We start from the raw sequence: 15,640 nt of genomic DNA, 5'->3' as shown, positions 1-15,640 counted from the left end.
GAAATACTTTTCACTACAACTAATAAAGTGAATCAAATTTTTTTTTAAATAATGAAATCTGGATGCCAGAAGCTGAAATCTGAAGATTGTGGTTTAAAAACAGCTGGGGCAAGGAATTTTATGAAACTCTTCTCTAACTACCAAAACGTCCAGAGTTAAGTTATGGTTCAAGTGGTAGAGCACTAGCATTGACCAAAAAATGTTTGGGGACAGTACCCAAGCCCTGAGTTCAAGTCCCAGGACCAGCACCAAAAAAAAAAAAAAAAGATGACTATGGTTCCTTAAAGAATAGAAGATAAGAATGCCCTTGAACTCCAACTATATAGCAGCATAATGCCCGATCTGCCAATTTTAATGTTCACTTCAGTGTAAGGGAGAGAAATGCTCTATTGTATATACCATTTTTAAAGGAATGTGATTAAATTTAAGCCATAGTAAAAGAAATACTACGAGAATTTAACCATCTATTAGCACTATAATTTGTAAAATAAAGAAATGTGGGGCTGGGAAGGTGGCTCAGTGGTAGAGCGCTTGCCTTGCATGCCTGAGTCCCTGGGTTCGATTCCTTAGCACCACCTAAGCAGAAAAAAAAAAAGCCGAAGTGGCGCTGTGGCTCAAGTGGTAGAGCGCTAGCCTTGAGCTGAAGAGCTGAGGGACAGCACCCAGGCCCAGAGTTCAGGCCCATGACTAGACCCCCCCCAAAAAAATAAAAACAAATGTGGGGAAAGCTATCAAAAAGAAATATGATATTAAATCTTTTCTCTGACTGTCACTACTAGAGCAGTGTTAGAGACCCACAAGTGGCACTCATCTAGACTACACAAAGTTGGTTGAGGAAGAAATTCAGAAGTGTGGGCCACCTCAAGTGGTCACTCAGGCCATGTGACCTCATGGTGTTTATACACCTCATCTTTGTAATTCTAATGTAAGCTCTTCAACAGATACCAATTCTTTTATCTCATTTGATCAGTTTCAGACTTTACCATGTAGTTAACATTCCAAAAGGTTTAAAGGATAACATACAATGTTATTTTGTTGAAGAAGAATTGAGAATTTGGAAGCACATTACTAAATTAAGGTGAGGCCTTCACTGGACCAATCTTTCTGTACTGATTTCCTGTTCAGGCAATGATCTGAGATTTGGGGGCAGGAGATCTTGTTAGCAAAGAGATGCACTGAGGTCAGGAATGAGTCTGATCTGGTCACTACTGATATACATAGAACCTTCAGTGCATACAAGTGGATACTCAGCTATTATGCAATAACCCAATATATGAATTCAAGACAGGAGAGAATTTACGTTGCAGGCCAATCTCATGTAAGAGAAAACTGGCTAAAACTTGAATTTTTGTGAGAATGAAATGAATAGCTTTCTTGGGTCAGATAAGAGTTTCTACAACACCGGGCCTTTGGTGAGCAACTGCTAGTTTGCCGTGTACTTCACTGTCATTGCCAGTTTTGTGAAAAGGGTCAATGTCAGTTAAGAGGCTGAATCAACAGGCTAAACGGAGAATCCCAATACACCAGGGTGGTCACAAGCAAACTAATGTCTTAAGGTTATCCTCGTGATTTCCCAACTAGGAATCCAACCTTCCCCTTTAATTCTAAACAAAATGCTTACATATGGAAACATGTCCTTACATAATTAATGGATTGGGAAGAAGAAACTTCTCTGGAAGTTGTAATTTCTTTAAAGCTAATATCAAAGATCAAGAGGTTATTTCTGAATATTAAGATTTAGGATAGAATTGTTTTGTTAGTATTTTCTTTAGTCCTTTTCTGCAATAAATATGAACTTAGTATGCTTGCAAATTGTATCTATAAGTTAAAGTATCCATATAGTTTTAGAATGTTACTAGTAAATCAGTTATTCACCAGAGAAATCTGATCATCCTTGCTTCAGTGATAAGAAAATTGCAACAGGGCCTGCTATGGTAACAGCAGATGTATGTGTCAGTTCTTGGAAATGGATACAGGAACACCACTGTTTGAGGTCAGGGTGGGCACAGATAACTCTAGATCCTATCTGAAAATCAAACTAAAAGAAAAGGGACAGGGCTAGGTGCTGGTGATTCATATCTATAATCCCAGGTGCTCAGAGGGCTGAGATCTTAGGATCACAGTTCAAAGCCAGCTAGGTAGGAAAGTCCTTGAGACTCTACTCTCCAATTAACCACCAGAAATGGAAGTAGCACTGTGGCTTATAAAGTGCTAGTCTTCAGCAAATATGCTCAGGGGCAGTGCTCAGGACCCCAATGTCTATCCTTATTACCAAAAAAAGGAAGGAAGGAAGGAAGGAAGGAAGGAAGGAAGAAAGGAAGGAAGGAAGGAAGGAAGGAAGGAAGGAAGAAGAGGGAGAGAGGGAGAGAGGGGAAGGAAGGGAGGAAAAAAGAAAGAAGGAAGGAAGGAAGGAAGGAGAGGGAGGGAGAGAGAGAGAGAGAGAGAGAGAGAGAGACTGGGAGAAAATCTCAATATAGCACTTATCTAGCAATTGGCAGGCCCTGAATTCAATTCCCAGTAATACAAGAAAAGATACTTGCAAAAAGTGAGATGTGTTAGTGAATGCTTATAATTCTAGCATTAGGGAAGATGAGAGGAAAATGAATTTCTGTCTCCAAAAAAAAAGGAAAAGAAAGGAAAGAAAGTAGGAAAGAAAGAAAGAGAGAAAAAGGAAGGAAGGAAGGAAATTGCAACAAAAAGATATTAAATAATATGTTTCTAATAAATCAAAAAAAGGCTATAAAATCATTACAAAATATCTAGGCAATATATATTCTGGTTTGTTTTTTCCCTTCCTTCCTTCCTTCCTTCCTTCCTTCCTGCCTTTTCTTTCCTTTCCTTCCTTTTCCTTTCTTTTCTTTCTTTTTTCTTGCCAGCCCTGGGGCTAGAACTCAGGGCTTGGGCACTGTTCCTCAACTAGCACTCCAGAAGCTCTACTCTGGCTTTTGGATGGTTCATTGGAAATAAGAGTCTCATGGACTTTCCTTCCCAGGTCAGCTTTTAACTGCTGTCTTCAGATCTCAGCCTCAAGTAGCTAGCATTAGAGATATAAGCTACTAGTGCTTGGAAATATATCCTGTTTATAATATCCTTAGTTGACTGAATGCATTCAGCAACCTGTGGGACAAGAATAAGTGAGACAAAACAAAATTGGGCATTTCCCAAAGGGACGTTGGTATCCACTAAGATGCAAAACACGCAGGAAGTTACATTAACAAGGGCATGAGATGTGCAATGTGCATTCAGTGATTCCCTTCAGAAGGAACAGCAGATTCAGTCTGCAGTTGAAAGAAATTGAACTCTAACATATAGTCTTTTGCTCTGAAGTGAGGGGGTAGGAAAGACTAAAACTCTTCCAGTGTGTCATCACACTAGGATACATCACACCAGGAAACAGTCATTACACTAACTGATCTCATATCATGAGATTGATCATTTTCCTACCATTAGGATTCCTTCTTCTTAGCACTGCTGTCTGTATTTTTCCTATTTCCCTCTATGCTCAACCTGCTGTTTTCATTGCGTTGTCCCCAAAGCCATCAGTTGTTTGAGATGAAGGAACTCCGTTCTTTTTCTCCTTGTAGTCTGCTTTTGGCAATGCAGGCCACTTTAGCCTGTGGGAGAATTTTCTCTTGGCTTCCCTGATACAGCCATGATTGACTTTAATCTGACTTTCTGGACCAGCTAATTGTTCCTTCACAGACACTGGTCAACTCTGAACATTTATATATTTTTTTCTTTCTAGAGTATAAAAACAAAGTCCTACACCTATATGGCTTGAACTTGAGCCCTCACCACCACACAGCTGTTTCCTGCCCTTAGATCTCTAACCTTGCCTCTGGTCATCTGCGATCTGGTACTTAAAATATCTCACATATTTCCACTTCAAGCTTGTAAGAAATTTAACTTAGCTGCCACTGCAAAATGATCTCTTGCCTTCTCTTATTTCTGTTGACACTAGGCTGAGTCTCTAGTTTTCCCATTATGCCATTATCATTAAGACTTTATTTTTTATTTTTTTGTCAGTTGTGGGGCTCAGATTCAGGGTTTGGGCACTGTCCCTGAACCTCTTTGTAATAAAGGCTAACTCTCTACCACTTGAGCCACAATGCTACTTCCAGTTATTGAGTGGTTAATTGGAGATAAGAGTCTCACGGGGACTTTTCTGCCTAGGCTGGCTTTGAACCATGATCCTCAGATCTCAGACTACTGAGTAGCTAGGATTACAGGTGTGACCCACTGGGGCCCTGCTAAAACCTTATTCTTTGGTGCCTATCACTGTCCAAACAATTAATCTCCCTCCACAGAATGATGAAGTACAATATGAGGATACCATTTTTTAAGTCCTTGCTTTCAAAAAGGCAACATAAAGACTTCTACTAAAAAACATGTTTAAAAAAATAAAACAAAAAAACATGTTTAATGTATTTCTAGGAACTAACAAAGTTTGGGAAGAGAGTAGAGGAAGCAGGGGTAGGCAGAAGGGAGAGTGGACATGATTAGTGGACAGAATATGCATGTTTGGGAAGATCTAAGTGAAATCCATTAATCTGCATAATCAATAAGGGTTAATGAATAGGTACTTAAAACAAAATTTAGGTCTGGGAAGGTGGCTCAGTGGTAGAGCGCTTGCCTTGCATGCATGAGGCCCTGGGTTCAATTCCTCAGCACCAATAAGCAGAAAAAGCTGGAAGTGGCGCTGTGGCTCAGGTGGTAGAGTGCTAGCCTTGAGCTGAAGAGCTGAGGGCCAGCAGCCAGGCCCAGAGTTCAGACCCCACGACCGACAAATAAATAACAGAACATTAAATAACCACTGACAATTTAGCATCTTATAATATTTTATTAACATCAGTTAGGTATCCAAGGGGGTTTCATCATGCACCATACAATGTACCTTGATAAACTCACCCTTTCTGTCATGCTCCCTCATTCCTTCCTTTCTTCTTTCCTAACCAATCTGAAGCTTAACTGTTCCATCTTCACATCTGCACATAATTATCTTGAATATATTCATCTTCCTTCATCCCCTCCATTCATCTCTTTTCCCCACTAGAAACCCTCCATGACAGCACTGTTTTATAAGCCTGACATTCTTTTTAATTGTTTGCTAATTGTTCAATAGGCTGGCACCATGGTATTTCCCACGTGCATAGATGATATGTTCTAATGTTTAAATAAAACATGTTCTTCTCATTCCAATTTGAAACTCACTCCAATTTCATTCTTTTCTCCTGTTGTATAATGAAGACCTTAAAAATAGTCTTAAATTCCAAACCTTTCTACATTCTTTAGTCCCACCTCAGTGCTGCTTGGCTACTTTCAGTCTTTCCCATTCCCACTTTCACTTACACTTGGAAAAAAAGCTTTATAATTTAGAAACTCTCAAAACAGGGTTCATGGCCTCAGGGTTTGTGTCCTGGTGTTCTGGTTCAGAAAACTTGATTTGCAGTTTCTTTTCTCTTGTCGACGTCTGGCTCCTAATAAGTAGCGTCATGACTGATTAGAGCTCCAAGTCTGGAAACTTCACAGGAATGTGGAGGAACTGAAGGGTGCACTGTAAACAAGGCTTGAAAGGGAAGGGTGAAGAAAAGAGATTATGTCACTGGGAGATGAGATTACTATAGCACAACCTAATAATTTTGTTTTGATTCATGAATATTTTCAGCAATGAGAACTGTCTAGATTTTCTCATGCCCTTAAATGACACACAGAGAAATATACTCCTAAATTACCGATAGAAACATTGGTTTTATAAAAGGAAAGACTATACAATTTATACACTTGGTATTTGGGATAGGAGGAAAAGGAATAACAGGAGAGGAGGAAGGGGAGGAGAAGGAAGGACTAGCTTATGACTCAAGCTTGTAATACTAGCTACTTGGGAACTGGAGATGGTGAATAGTGTTTTGAAATGGCCTGAACAGAAAGAAGTTTAAGTTTATAAGACTCTATCTCAACCAATGACAGGGTGTGGTACTGCAGACCTCTTATACAAACTAGAGGGAAGTACAATGGCTGGAAACAGTGATGCATTTCTGTCATTCCCAATGACATGGAAAACATAAGGAGGAGGATTGCAAGCCAGCCAGCCCAGGCATAAAATAAGACTCTATCTTGAAAATAATGAAAAGGGGGCTGGAAGCATGCTCAAATGGTAAAGCAACAACCTTGCAAATGACTAAAAGGTAAATGCCTGATGCTACCAGATATTTAAGTCATAGGATTATCTGGGGAAAAAAAACCCAGACACTTCATTTTCACTGTACTAACTTGAATAGTGTCCCTTAAATTAGTAAGAAATTACAGCAGGACTATTTTTTATCCACCTAAATACCTTTCAAGCATGTTTTTGATTTCTAAGTATTGCAATTTTACTGATGAACCAACAGTTCTCAAGATGAACTCATTTGTTTCCTTTCTCTGTAATTTAGACCACAAATCAGATAGATTGTGGATTCTTTCATGAATAAACATTCTGGCTGGGCACTGATGGCTCTCACCTGTAATTCTAGCTACTTAGTAGGCTAAGATCTGAGTATCACTGTTTGAATCCAGACTGAGCAAAGCAGCCTGTAAGTCTCTTATCTTCAACTAACTACCAAAAAGGCAGAAATGAAGGTGTGGTTCATGTGGTGAGCACAACTCTTTAGTAGAAAAGCCAAGCAACAACACAAGGTCCTGAGGTCAAGCCCCAGTTCTGGCACCAAAAATATAACAAAATAAAGCTAATAAAGTTTACATGTAAAATCCAGGAATAGTTTTAAAAATGAAGACATTGAAGATGAAATTCTTACTCTTTCCACACCTAACATATATATCCAAGCACAGGAACTCCTGAATTTGCCTCAATCCTGTGATTGACATCAAATCTATCTTCTTTACTGCTAAGTCACTGGTGATGCAAAACAGTAGCAGGTCAGAAGCCAGGAACAAAGGATCACAGAGATTCCCCATGGGTTTCTGCCAAGGAGTGAACAAAAGCAGAAATCCCTGTAAGATGTCATAGGAAGGAGCAATAGCAGCCTGTAATCTCAGCCCCTGCTGGAGCCTGGATAACCAGGAGGTCACCTGAGGGCTCAGCACAAAGAGACACCAACCAGAGGAGCCTGAGTGGAGGCTTCTTTCTCCCATGAAGAGTCTTAGCACATGCCACATGTGAAGCTAGAAGATGGAATGGAAAGAAAAGAGCTGTTGAACAACTCTGCCTACCAAGCTGTTGCTACGGAAAAGATAGAGGACCAAAACCAAAACGTGCTTCAGACCCTGTCTCTCTCCCCCGCCTTCCTATCCTCCCATTGGTGGCATTCTAAAACCCTAATCTTTTATTTAGCAAGTATTTCTTAAGCTTACCTCAATACCAGAGATCATACTATGAATGAAAGCGAAAAATGAAACAGGAAACTGGATATGGTTTCTTTCTGTCTAGAAGTTCAGAGTTTCATGGAAGTTTCTCTCCACACACACCCCCATTCCAAGTTTATATTTGTAAGCTAAAAAAACCCTACTATGGCCCTTCCATTCTTCTGAGAGCCTTATCCTGCATCCTCTCTGAAGGAAGTAAAATATCAGGTTCACAGTGATTTAGAGAACTCATCTGAAACCTGAGGCAACCCTCACTTAGGAGCCACTAAGCCTTGAAAAACTTGTAAAAAAAAAAAAATATATATATATATATATATGTATAGGTATATCAGAAGAAACTCTGCAAGCTGAGTTAATCCACCTCTCCTCAGCAATCACTTCTTACTTAATTTACAAAATGATAATATGTAACTGATAGAAATTATTGAGATAATAGCTAAAATCTGTTTATTTTGCTCCTTAATAGTGTGTGGAACATTTTATTTATTATTTATGTATGTATGTATTTATTTAGTGTGTGTGTGTGTGTGTGAGAGAGAGAGAGAGAGAGAGAGAGAGAACAGACACACTGGGGATATAACTCAGAAACACTGGGGATATAACTCAGGGCCTCACATTGTCAGCTTTTGCCACTCAGGGCTGTTGCTTTACCACTTGAATGATACCTCCAGTTTGTGCTTTCTGGCTGTGAATTAGAGATAAAAGTTTCTCAGACTTGTGTGCCTCAGATGGCTTTAAACATGATCCTCGGATTTCAGCCTCCTCAGTAGCAAAGACTGCAGGCATGAGACACTAACCCCTGATTAAAAACACTTATGATTATTTGGACTACTGTGGCTTTATTTGTATCTCACTGAGTGTTTGCTAATAAGTTTCAGTGTCTGAATTTTTAAGAATAGCTTGAATCATAGTGGTATGGTCAATTGAGCTATAATTTGCATAAAGACTTTGAAAAACATTTTTCAGGGTTGGAGTAGAAGGAACAATAAAATAATAACAGGGATGCATAGAAAGAAGTCTTCCCTGTGAGCCTGTACTTGGTAAAAGATAGAAGTCCAGATGGATGTGCAAACAGCTACCCTTTATTTAGTAGGATAGTATTATATTTGTTAGCCATTTGAGAGTAGGAACCTAATATTCCATCCATTTAGTGAGAATCTAGACTCCACTTATAAAACTCTACTAGATTCTGGTGGCTGTGATCTGAGGATCATGGTTCAAAGCCAGCCCAGGCAAGAAAGTCTATGAGACTTTAATCTCCAATTAGTTAGCAAAAACCCACAAACAAATCAGTGGTGCAAATGTTAGAGCATAGTTTTAAGCAAATGCTAAGGGACAGTATTCAGACCGTGAGTTCAAGCTTCAAGACCCAGTACCAGTATATACACACACACATACACTGACCTCTGCTCCCTACCACATACTTCTGTCCACATCAGCATAGAGCCTGAGATTTTATATGCAGAGTTGGCAATGGAAACTTGTTTTGACTCTGAGGTCAGAAACCTCCACAGCTGAGTACTTTGGATAATGAAAGGTCCTTTTTCTATATTTGCCCAGCTTGGTCAGGACACAGGCAAAAGTCATCTAATCTGCATTTAAACATTCTTTCCTTTTCATTTTAACTGTGTTTGCATTTCCTGAGGCACATCTAAAAGTTTCAAAATATTTACAGTATATTGCTAGGCTTTCAACAGAAAAAAGAAAAAAGGAAAAAGAAAAGAAAGAAAAACCCATCCCATTTTCACAAGCAAGTTATTTTCAGCAAGCAGTTCCTGTCCCCAAGCACAAAAGGCTGGATCTAAAAACAAATGAGAGAGAATGTGCAGTTTGAACAAATGAGTCCTTAGAGATGGGGTTTAAAGCATAGCTTTTGCTTTTTGATCCAACTTTTGCCTTATCACTTCACAATGCTTAGAAAAATGTTGAAGTAAATCACTGACATTTGGACAGTTTTTAAGTTGACAGTTTGATTTTTTTCCCCTGTTTTGTCTATTGCTGGGGCCAGTATAATTAGGTCATAGCTATGTGAAAAGTTAGTTGGACAGGAAAAGTTTTGGATGTGTATCTTTTCAGGAAGATAGTTTCTGGTAATAGTCACAGTATCATTCACAAATGAGATGAGCTCACTGAGTCTACAGAACTTAAAATATTAATGTTGTCTCTAAAAGAATAAGTAGCCCTAATTCAAAGAGAAATAAAGGTTTATTTACATCTTTATGGCTGTTACAAGCAATTACTTTAGAAAGATTTTAGCATACATACTCCTGATTTTTAAACATAATTTTAAACCATGAAGTCTGAGAAGGGACCATCCCAGTAGGCAGAGGAGTAAAGCTTATATGATCACAATATTCTAGAAATGGCCAGACATCAAATGCTCATGTACATAACCCTGTTGATGGTCCTCTCATTTCATTTTATATTAGAGTTATTCATAATTCTTAGGCTATCAGTATTTTCTAATAGGCTGTTTACTCTTATACCTATAGATAAGTTTCAGATATTGCTTCTATTCTTCTTTCTAGGAATGTGAGGAACTACATCACAGTTCAAATGAGGATAGTCAAGTTTCCTGGAAAAGATGACGCTAATTGCTTTTATTCTTTTGTGGGTTGAGCATCTCAGTTTTATTTCTTTTTGTGGATTAATTTAATACTTTTTTTGTAACAAAGAAGATTCTTATGTGCATCCAAATGTGAAAAGCCAGATTGAATAGATACAAAAGGCAGAACTGAATGTATTGGACTGGCAGAGTGTAAAGGTCACAGTTAGCAAGCTTTAGCGAAACACCATTGCAAGGACACAGTAGATCCCTTGTAAAAGTCATGAAGGAGAGCCAATGCAGGGAAAGTCTAGAACACAAACACAAAATTTGTGTTGCGCTATCTATGACGGCAGCAGAGTAAGTATCAAGAGTTTGACTATGTTGCAAAAGAATTTAAAGGGCCATAGCTCTGAAAGAATGCACAAGATAGTTTTATGCTTCTTATGTAACATTTATAGAACATGACATGCTGAATATTAAGCAATCCATAGAACTCCTTTGAGTCCCTACCTAGCTATTCTATTTCCAAATAAAGTAAATCAGGGAGATATAGGAAAGAAATCAGGAAATCTGTTTAATGCTGCTCTTCTAAGTGTCTGCATTGTGAATACAACTTGAATGGTCCCACTTTGCCAAGAACAAATTTTAGAAGGTAGAGGTTTTGTTTGTTTTGAGGAGGACAAGAGGTTTGGTCTTAGCTATCCTATTACAACTGTGCTTCCGTGAATATGCTTAGTACATCTAAATTCAGAGTTACTTATATTTTGACCAAGGTTGGGGGTGGTGATGGTTAATCCATTAGCAGTCAATCTTCTGAATGAAATTGACCAACATTTTTTGTAGTATATGGAATTAGCCATGGATCAAGCTGGATTGCTAACATGTTCTGTAATTCACACGTTTCCCTAGGCTTTGGAAAGTACTTAGAGAAGACTTGCTCAGTTTATTTTTCAGATGTGCTGGCAGGATTGTCTTGCACCCACTAATACTTTTGTTTTGTTTTATTTTCTTTGTTGCAGGGACTTTATGTCTTTGTGGTTTATTTTATTTTACACAACCAAATGTGCTGCCCTGTGAAGGCCAGCTACACCGTGGAAATGAATGGTCACCCGGGACCCAGCACAGCCTTCTTCACCCCTGGCAGTGGAATGCCTCCCACTGGGGAAGAAATCAACAAGTCCACGCAGAATCTCATCAGTGCTATGGAAGAGGTGTGTTCATTCTCTCTCTCTCTCTCTTTCTCTCTCTCTGTCTGCTTGACCTCTATTGCCACTTACAAAAGTACAAGATGAGCTTACACCTGTAATCCTACCTACTTAAGAGGCTAAGATTCACAGAATAAAGGTTCCAAGCTAGCTCAGCACCCCCCCCCCCGCCTCCAAAGGGAAAAAAACAGTCTGTGAAAATGTATCTCCAAAATAACCAGCAAGAGTCTGGGCAAGGAGGCATTGTCTATCTGGTAGAGTGCCAGCTAAGCAAGCTCAGCAAGCTTGAAAAGAAACCCTGAATTCAATTGCTGCTACTGGCAAACAGAAAGAAAAAGAGAAAAAAAAAAAGATGAATAATGCCCAATACTAGTTGCTTAAGACCTCTTCTTACTGTTATCACACACCTGTTGCCTAATTTCTTTTCTTCCCAACCGTGTGAGCTAGCCTGATAACAGTTTGTGTTAAGAAGTCAGGTAGAACAAAATTTGTCATTTTCTTGAAAATGTTTCTAATTTGACATGACAGTGACTGAGTCTAAAAATAGTTTTAAAAGATTATCTTCTTGAAATGTTAATTAATAAAATTAAACCCATTATAGTTTATTAGACAAAATTAAAAGCAGTTTCTCAGTTAAAAAAAAAAAAAGACTATCTTCTTCCTGGGCTGTGGGTGTGGTCTGAGGCAGATCACCTACCTAGTAATCACAGGCCCTGAGTTAAAACTCTAGGTAGCAAATAAAAGAAAAAAAAATACTCAGTCTCCCAAATAGTTTCGTCTCTTTCTTTCCCTCCCATCATACTGCTTCAGTCTCAACAATCAGTAAAAAAAGAAAATCAGCTGATACTCATAAGAGTGCTTTAGCCACACTCCTGGAAAGTCAAGCCAGGATTTCCTCTGTAAAATCTACCTACCAGTGTTATCTGAATTCTGTCCACACCAGTTATTTCCTCTCTGAATCACACTGTTGCTATCTTGTCAGTAGCATGGGGCCACTGTTAGATTTAAAAACATACCTGAACACAGCTGGCCAGAGGCAGTTCTGCAGGGTTCAAGATGAGCTTAATTATCATTCCCTGTGGGGCCATGTTGCCCTTTCAGTAATAAAGAACCAGTTGAAACTGTTTTTATCCTAAAAAAGAATGACAGGCAGTCAGGTACATGTGTCTGAATAGGAATTTTTTTTGATAGATAGGTAGAAAGATAGATTACATAAATGGATAAATAGTGTAAGTCTGCTCCTGGATGGCGAGCCGACTCCACCCTCTTCGCAGCAAAGTCTCCGCCCAGTGCGAGCGTTACCTAGGCAACTGGCACACCTGGAAGAAGTCATATCTGCATCTGCTGAGGTCACATCTGGATTCAATGTGGCCACACCTTCCCCTTCCCCACCCCCCCACCCTAGATAAGGCCTAGCCCAGGGCCAGACGTCATCTTTCCCAGGTCTCTCCCAACCTTGTAGAGTGCCAACGTGGCCTGCTGCCAGCCATAAGGATGAATAAACCTACCCCATACCTGAATACCATGTGCGTGGTGTACTTCTTACTCAGTCTCTCTTTAAAAACCTAACAAAGCTGGGTGCTGGTGTAATCCGAGCTACTCAAGTGGCTGAGAACTGAGGATCATGGTTCAAAGCCAGCCTGGGCAGAAAAATCGGTGAGACTCTGATCTCCAATAAACTACTAGAAAACTGGAAGTGGCCTGTGGCTCAAGAGGTAGAGCACTTCCCTTGAGCTGAAGAGCGCAGGGACAGCACCCAGGCCCAGAGTTCAAGCTCCATGACTGACAAAAACAAAAACAACAACAACAAAAAACCCTAACAAATAGTATACTACATTTCCAAAACCATTTTTTGTTCTGCATGACAGTATATAAAATTCAAAAATCAAGTTATACCAATATGTATACATGATAAATCTAATCTACATGTACATGCTATATAATATACTCATATACATGACTTATGTCATTTATAAACATACTTATGATTTATAAAACATACAGATACAATATGTATACTATACACATGTACATGTATACATATAAGTGATTGGTCCAAAAATAAAATGTAAAGAACTATCAATTAGCAATAGTTAAACAAATGATAGAAAAGTGGTTGCTGCAGACTGGAGGTGAGGAAAATGGGGCATTTTGTTCAAAATATACAAATTTTAGCTGTAAGGTAAAGAAGTTCAAGTGGAATAATTAAAAATGAAATATGTCTTTGGTACTTTTAAAAGTTTTGAAGTCTATTGTCATTTCAATATCCCAAAGGTTCTTTAAAAATGAATTATTTCACCATCATACCAGCAAGGACAGGTATATATTCAAATCCTTTTGTCAAAAATGAAGCTGCTAAAAAGAAATTTTGTGGTTATTTTGAATGGTTGTTAATTGAATAGTTATCTAGATTTGAACCATCCGATGGAGTATTCTTCAGCTAATAAAAGGTTATTTGAACTATAGCTGGTTGTTTAAATTCAAAGAAACTAAAATTAAATTGCATTACAGATACAATTCATCATTCACGCTGGCCATATTTTAAGTGTTTGAGTAATCACGTGTGTCCTGTGACTGGAGAAGGCAGATACAAAGCAGTTTTCTCTTTCAAGAAAGTACTATTGAACAGTAATGGCTTAAAAGTTTAACTTCTTCATGAAATTTCTCTTATTTAAGGTTTTGTTTTCTGCTGTCCAGATTACTTTTAAAGTTCTCAAGTTGATTGTTCTAGTATAGAGTTCTAGCATATCCTAGAACTACCTCTGTGGGCAGCCAGCGCCTGCCCAGCTACTGCTTCCGTGCTCTCTTTGGGTATTGCCCAAAGGTATAGCCTCAAGTGTGCTCTGCATTCCCCACTGCTTAGACTTGGCCTTCATCCAGCCATCAACGAGACTGTCAACGACATTCTACAAAGCCATATGGTTAGGGGGGAGCTAAGGAAGCGAAAGATAGGAGTAGTTTACCTCGAAATACATGAATACATTTAGTCATTTCAGAATAGAACTATCTTCTCAATTAACTGATCAAAGGGAGGATTTAGGACATTTGAAAGAAGTTGCTTTTTAAAAAAAATTCAGTAGGTCTTCCATCTGCCCAGCTATGTTAACTACAACACCTTAGATTAAAGATCAGGTGCGTGCGTCTCCTGTTGACATCTCTTGTTTCCCTTGCTCACATCTTCCGAAAAATTTAAATGCGTGTATTAGATTACATTCTTCTCTTTATCCACTCATGACAGCATAGACATCCACATGTAATTCTGATACAACTATTGTTTAAAATCATCAGATGAGATTGGCCAAGAAAGAGACATCATTTCTTTTTTAAAAAATTGTAAAATCAAATGTCATAATATTAAAAATACTCAATAGTTCTTTCATAGGCTCTCAATGGCAAAACATGAATGTGAATTGTTGATATAGGTTTGAGCACAAATGCGCATGTATTCACCACATGGTTTTCTTCTCCCTTACCCCATGAAAGGTGCCACCTGACTGGGAGAGAGCATCCTTCCAACAAGCCAGTCAGGCCAGCCCTGACTTGAAGACAAGTCCTCAAAATGGTGCCTCGTTCCCTTCCTCTGGAGCATATGGCCAGGGGTCACTAATTGCTGATGAAGAATCCCAGGAGTTTGATGACTTGATATTTGCATTAAAAACTGGTATGTATGAAATCCACAAACTACGTTAGAAGGAGGTGCTCTTGCCAGACACAGTTCGCTCAGGTCTTTAATCCTAGTGACTCAGGAGGCTGAGACCTGGAGAATCAAGATTTGAAGCCAGCCCAAATAGAAAACTCCATGAGACTGCAGCTCTAAATAACCCTCAAAATCTGGAGCAGAAAGTATGAGTCAAGTGGGAGAATGCCAGTTGAACAAGCAAGTCAAGCAAGTTCAAGATTTTGAGTTCACAGCCTGGTACAAAAGGAAGAGGAGGGGGGGAAGAGGATGAGGGGAAGGAGGAGGGGGAAGAGGAGGAGGGGGAAGAAAAGAGTTGTGGGGGCTGGGAAGGTGGCTCAGTGGTAGAGCGCTTGCTTTGCATGCATGAGGCCCTGGATTCCATTCCTCAGCACCACATAAGCAGAAAAAAAAAAAAGCTGGAAGTGGTGCTGTGGTTCAAGTGGTAGAGCGCTAGCCTTGAGCTGAAGAGCTGAGGGACAGCGCCCAGGCCCAGAGTTCAGGCCCCATGACCAGACCCCCCCCAAAAAAAAGAAGAGTGTTGTGATAGTAGTAGTAGTAGTAGTAGTCTGTACTCTTGCTATAACACAATAGAGGTGCCATAGGTCATCCTTAGTACTTCTTGATTGTTTTAACCTATTCCTAAATCCAGCTAACCTCAAAGATATTTTTTCTTGGCAACACATATAACGCAAACTAAAAATAATTTACAGTGATTTCCTTTTAAGAAAGGAAAATGAATATTCCAATTAAATGTATATATCTCAGCCCTAGATTCTTGCTAGAATACTAGACAAGTATATGATAGGGAAGGGAGTTCATTAAAAAAAATTTTGTTCCTTTTTTTTT

The 15,640-nt window shown here is 39.0% G+C and overlaps 1 protein-coding gene across 1 annotated transcript in view; it reads left to right on the top strand.

The window, feature by feature from the left end:
• Positions 1-15,640, top strand: part of Adgrv1 (adhesion G protein-coupled receptor V1) — a 447,493-nt gene that overhangs the window by 420,771 nt on the left and 11,082 nt on the right. The window contains exons 87-88 of the mRNA XM_013015810.1: positions 10,930-11,121; positions 14,599-14,776. Of these exons, the coding sequence (XP_012871264.1) occupies positions 10,930-11,121; positions 14,599-14,776 (370 nt within the window). The remainder of the gene's footprint in view (positions 1-10,929; positions 11,122-14,598; positions 14,777-15,640) is intronic.

Source organism: Dipodomys ordii, unplaced genomic scaffold (assembly GCF_000151885.1).
Source record: "Dipodomys ordii isolate 6190 unplaced genomic scaffold, Dord_2.0 Scaffold28, whole genome shotgun sequence".
NCBI classification, from domain to species: Eukaryota; Metazoa; Chordata; class Mammalia; order Rodentia; family Heteromyidae; genus Dipodomys; species Dipodomys ordii.
This window is presented reverse-complemented; position numbering and strand designations above follow the sequence as displayed.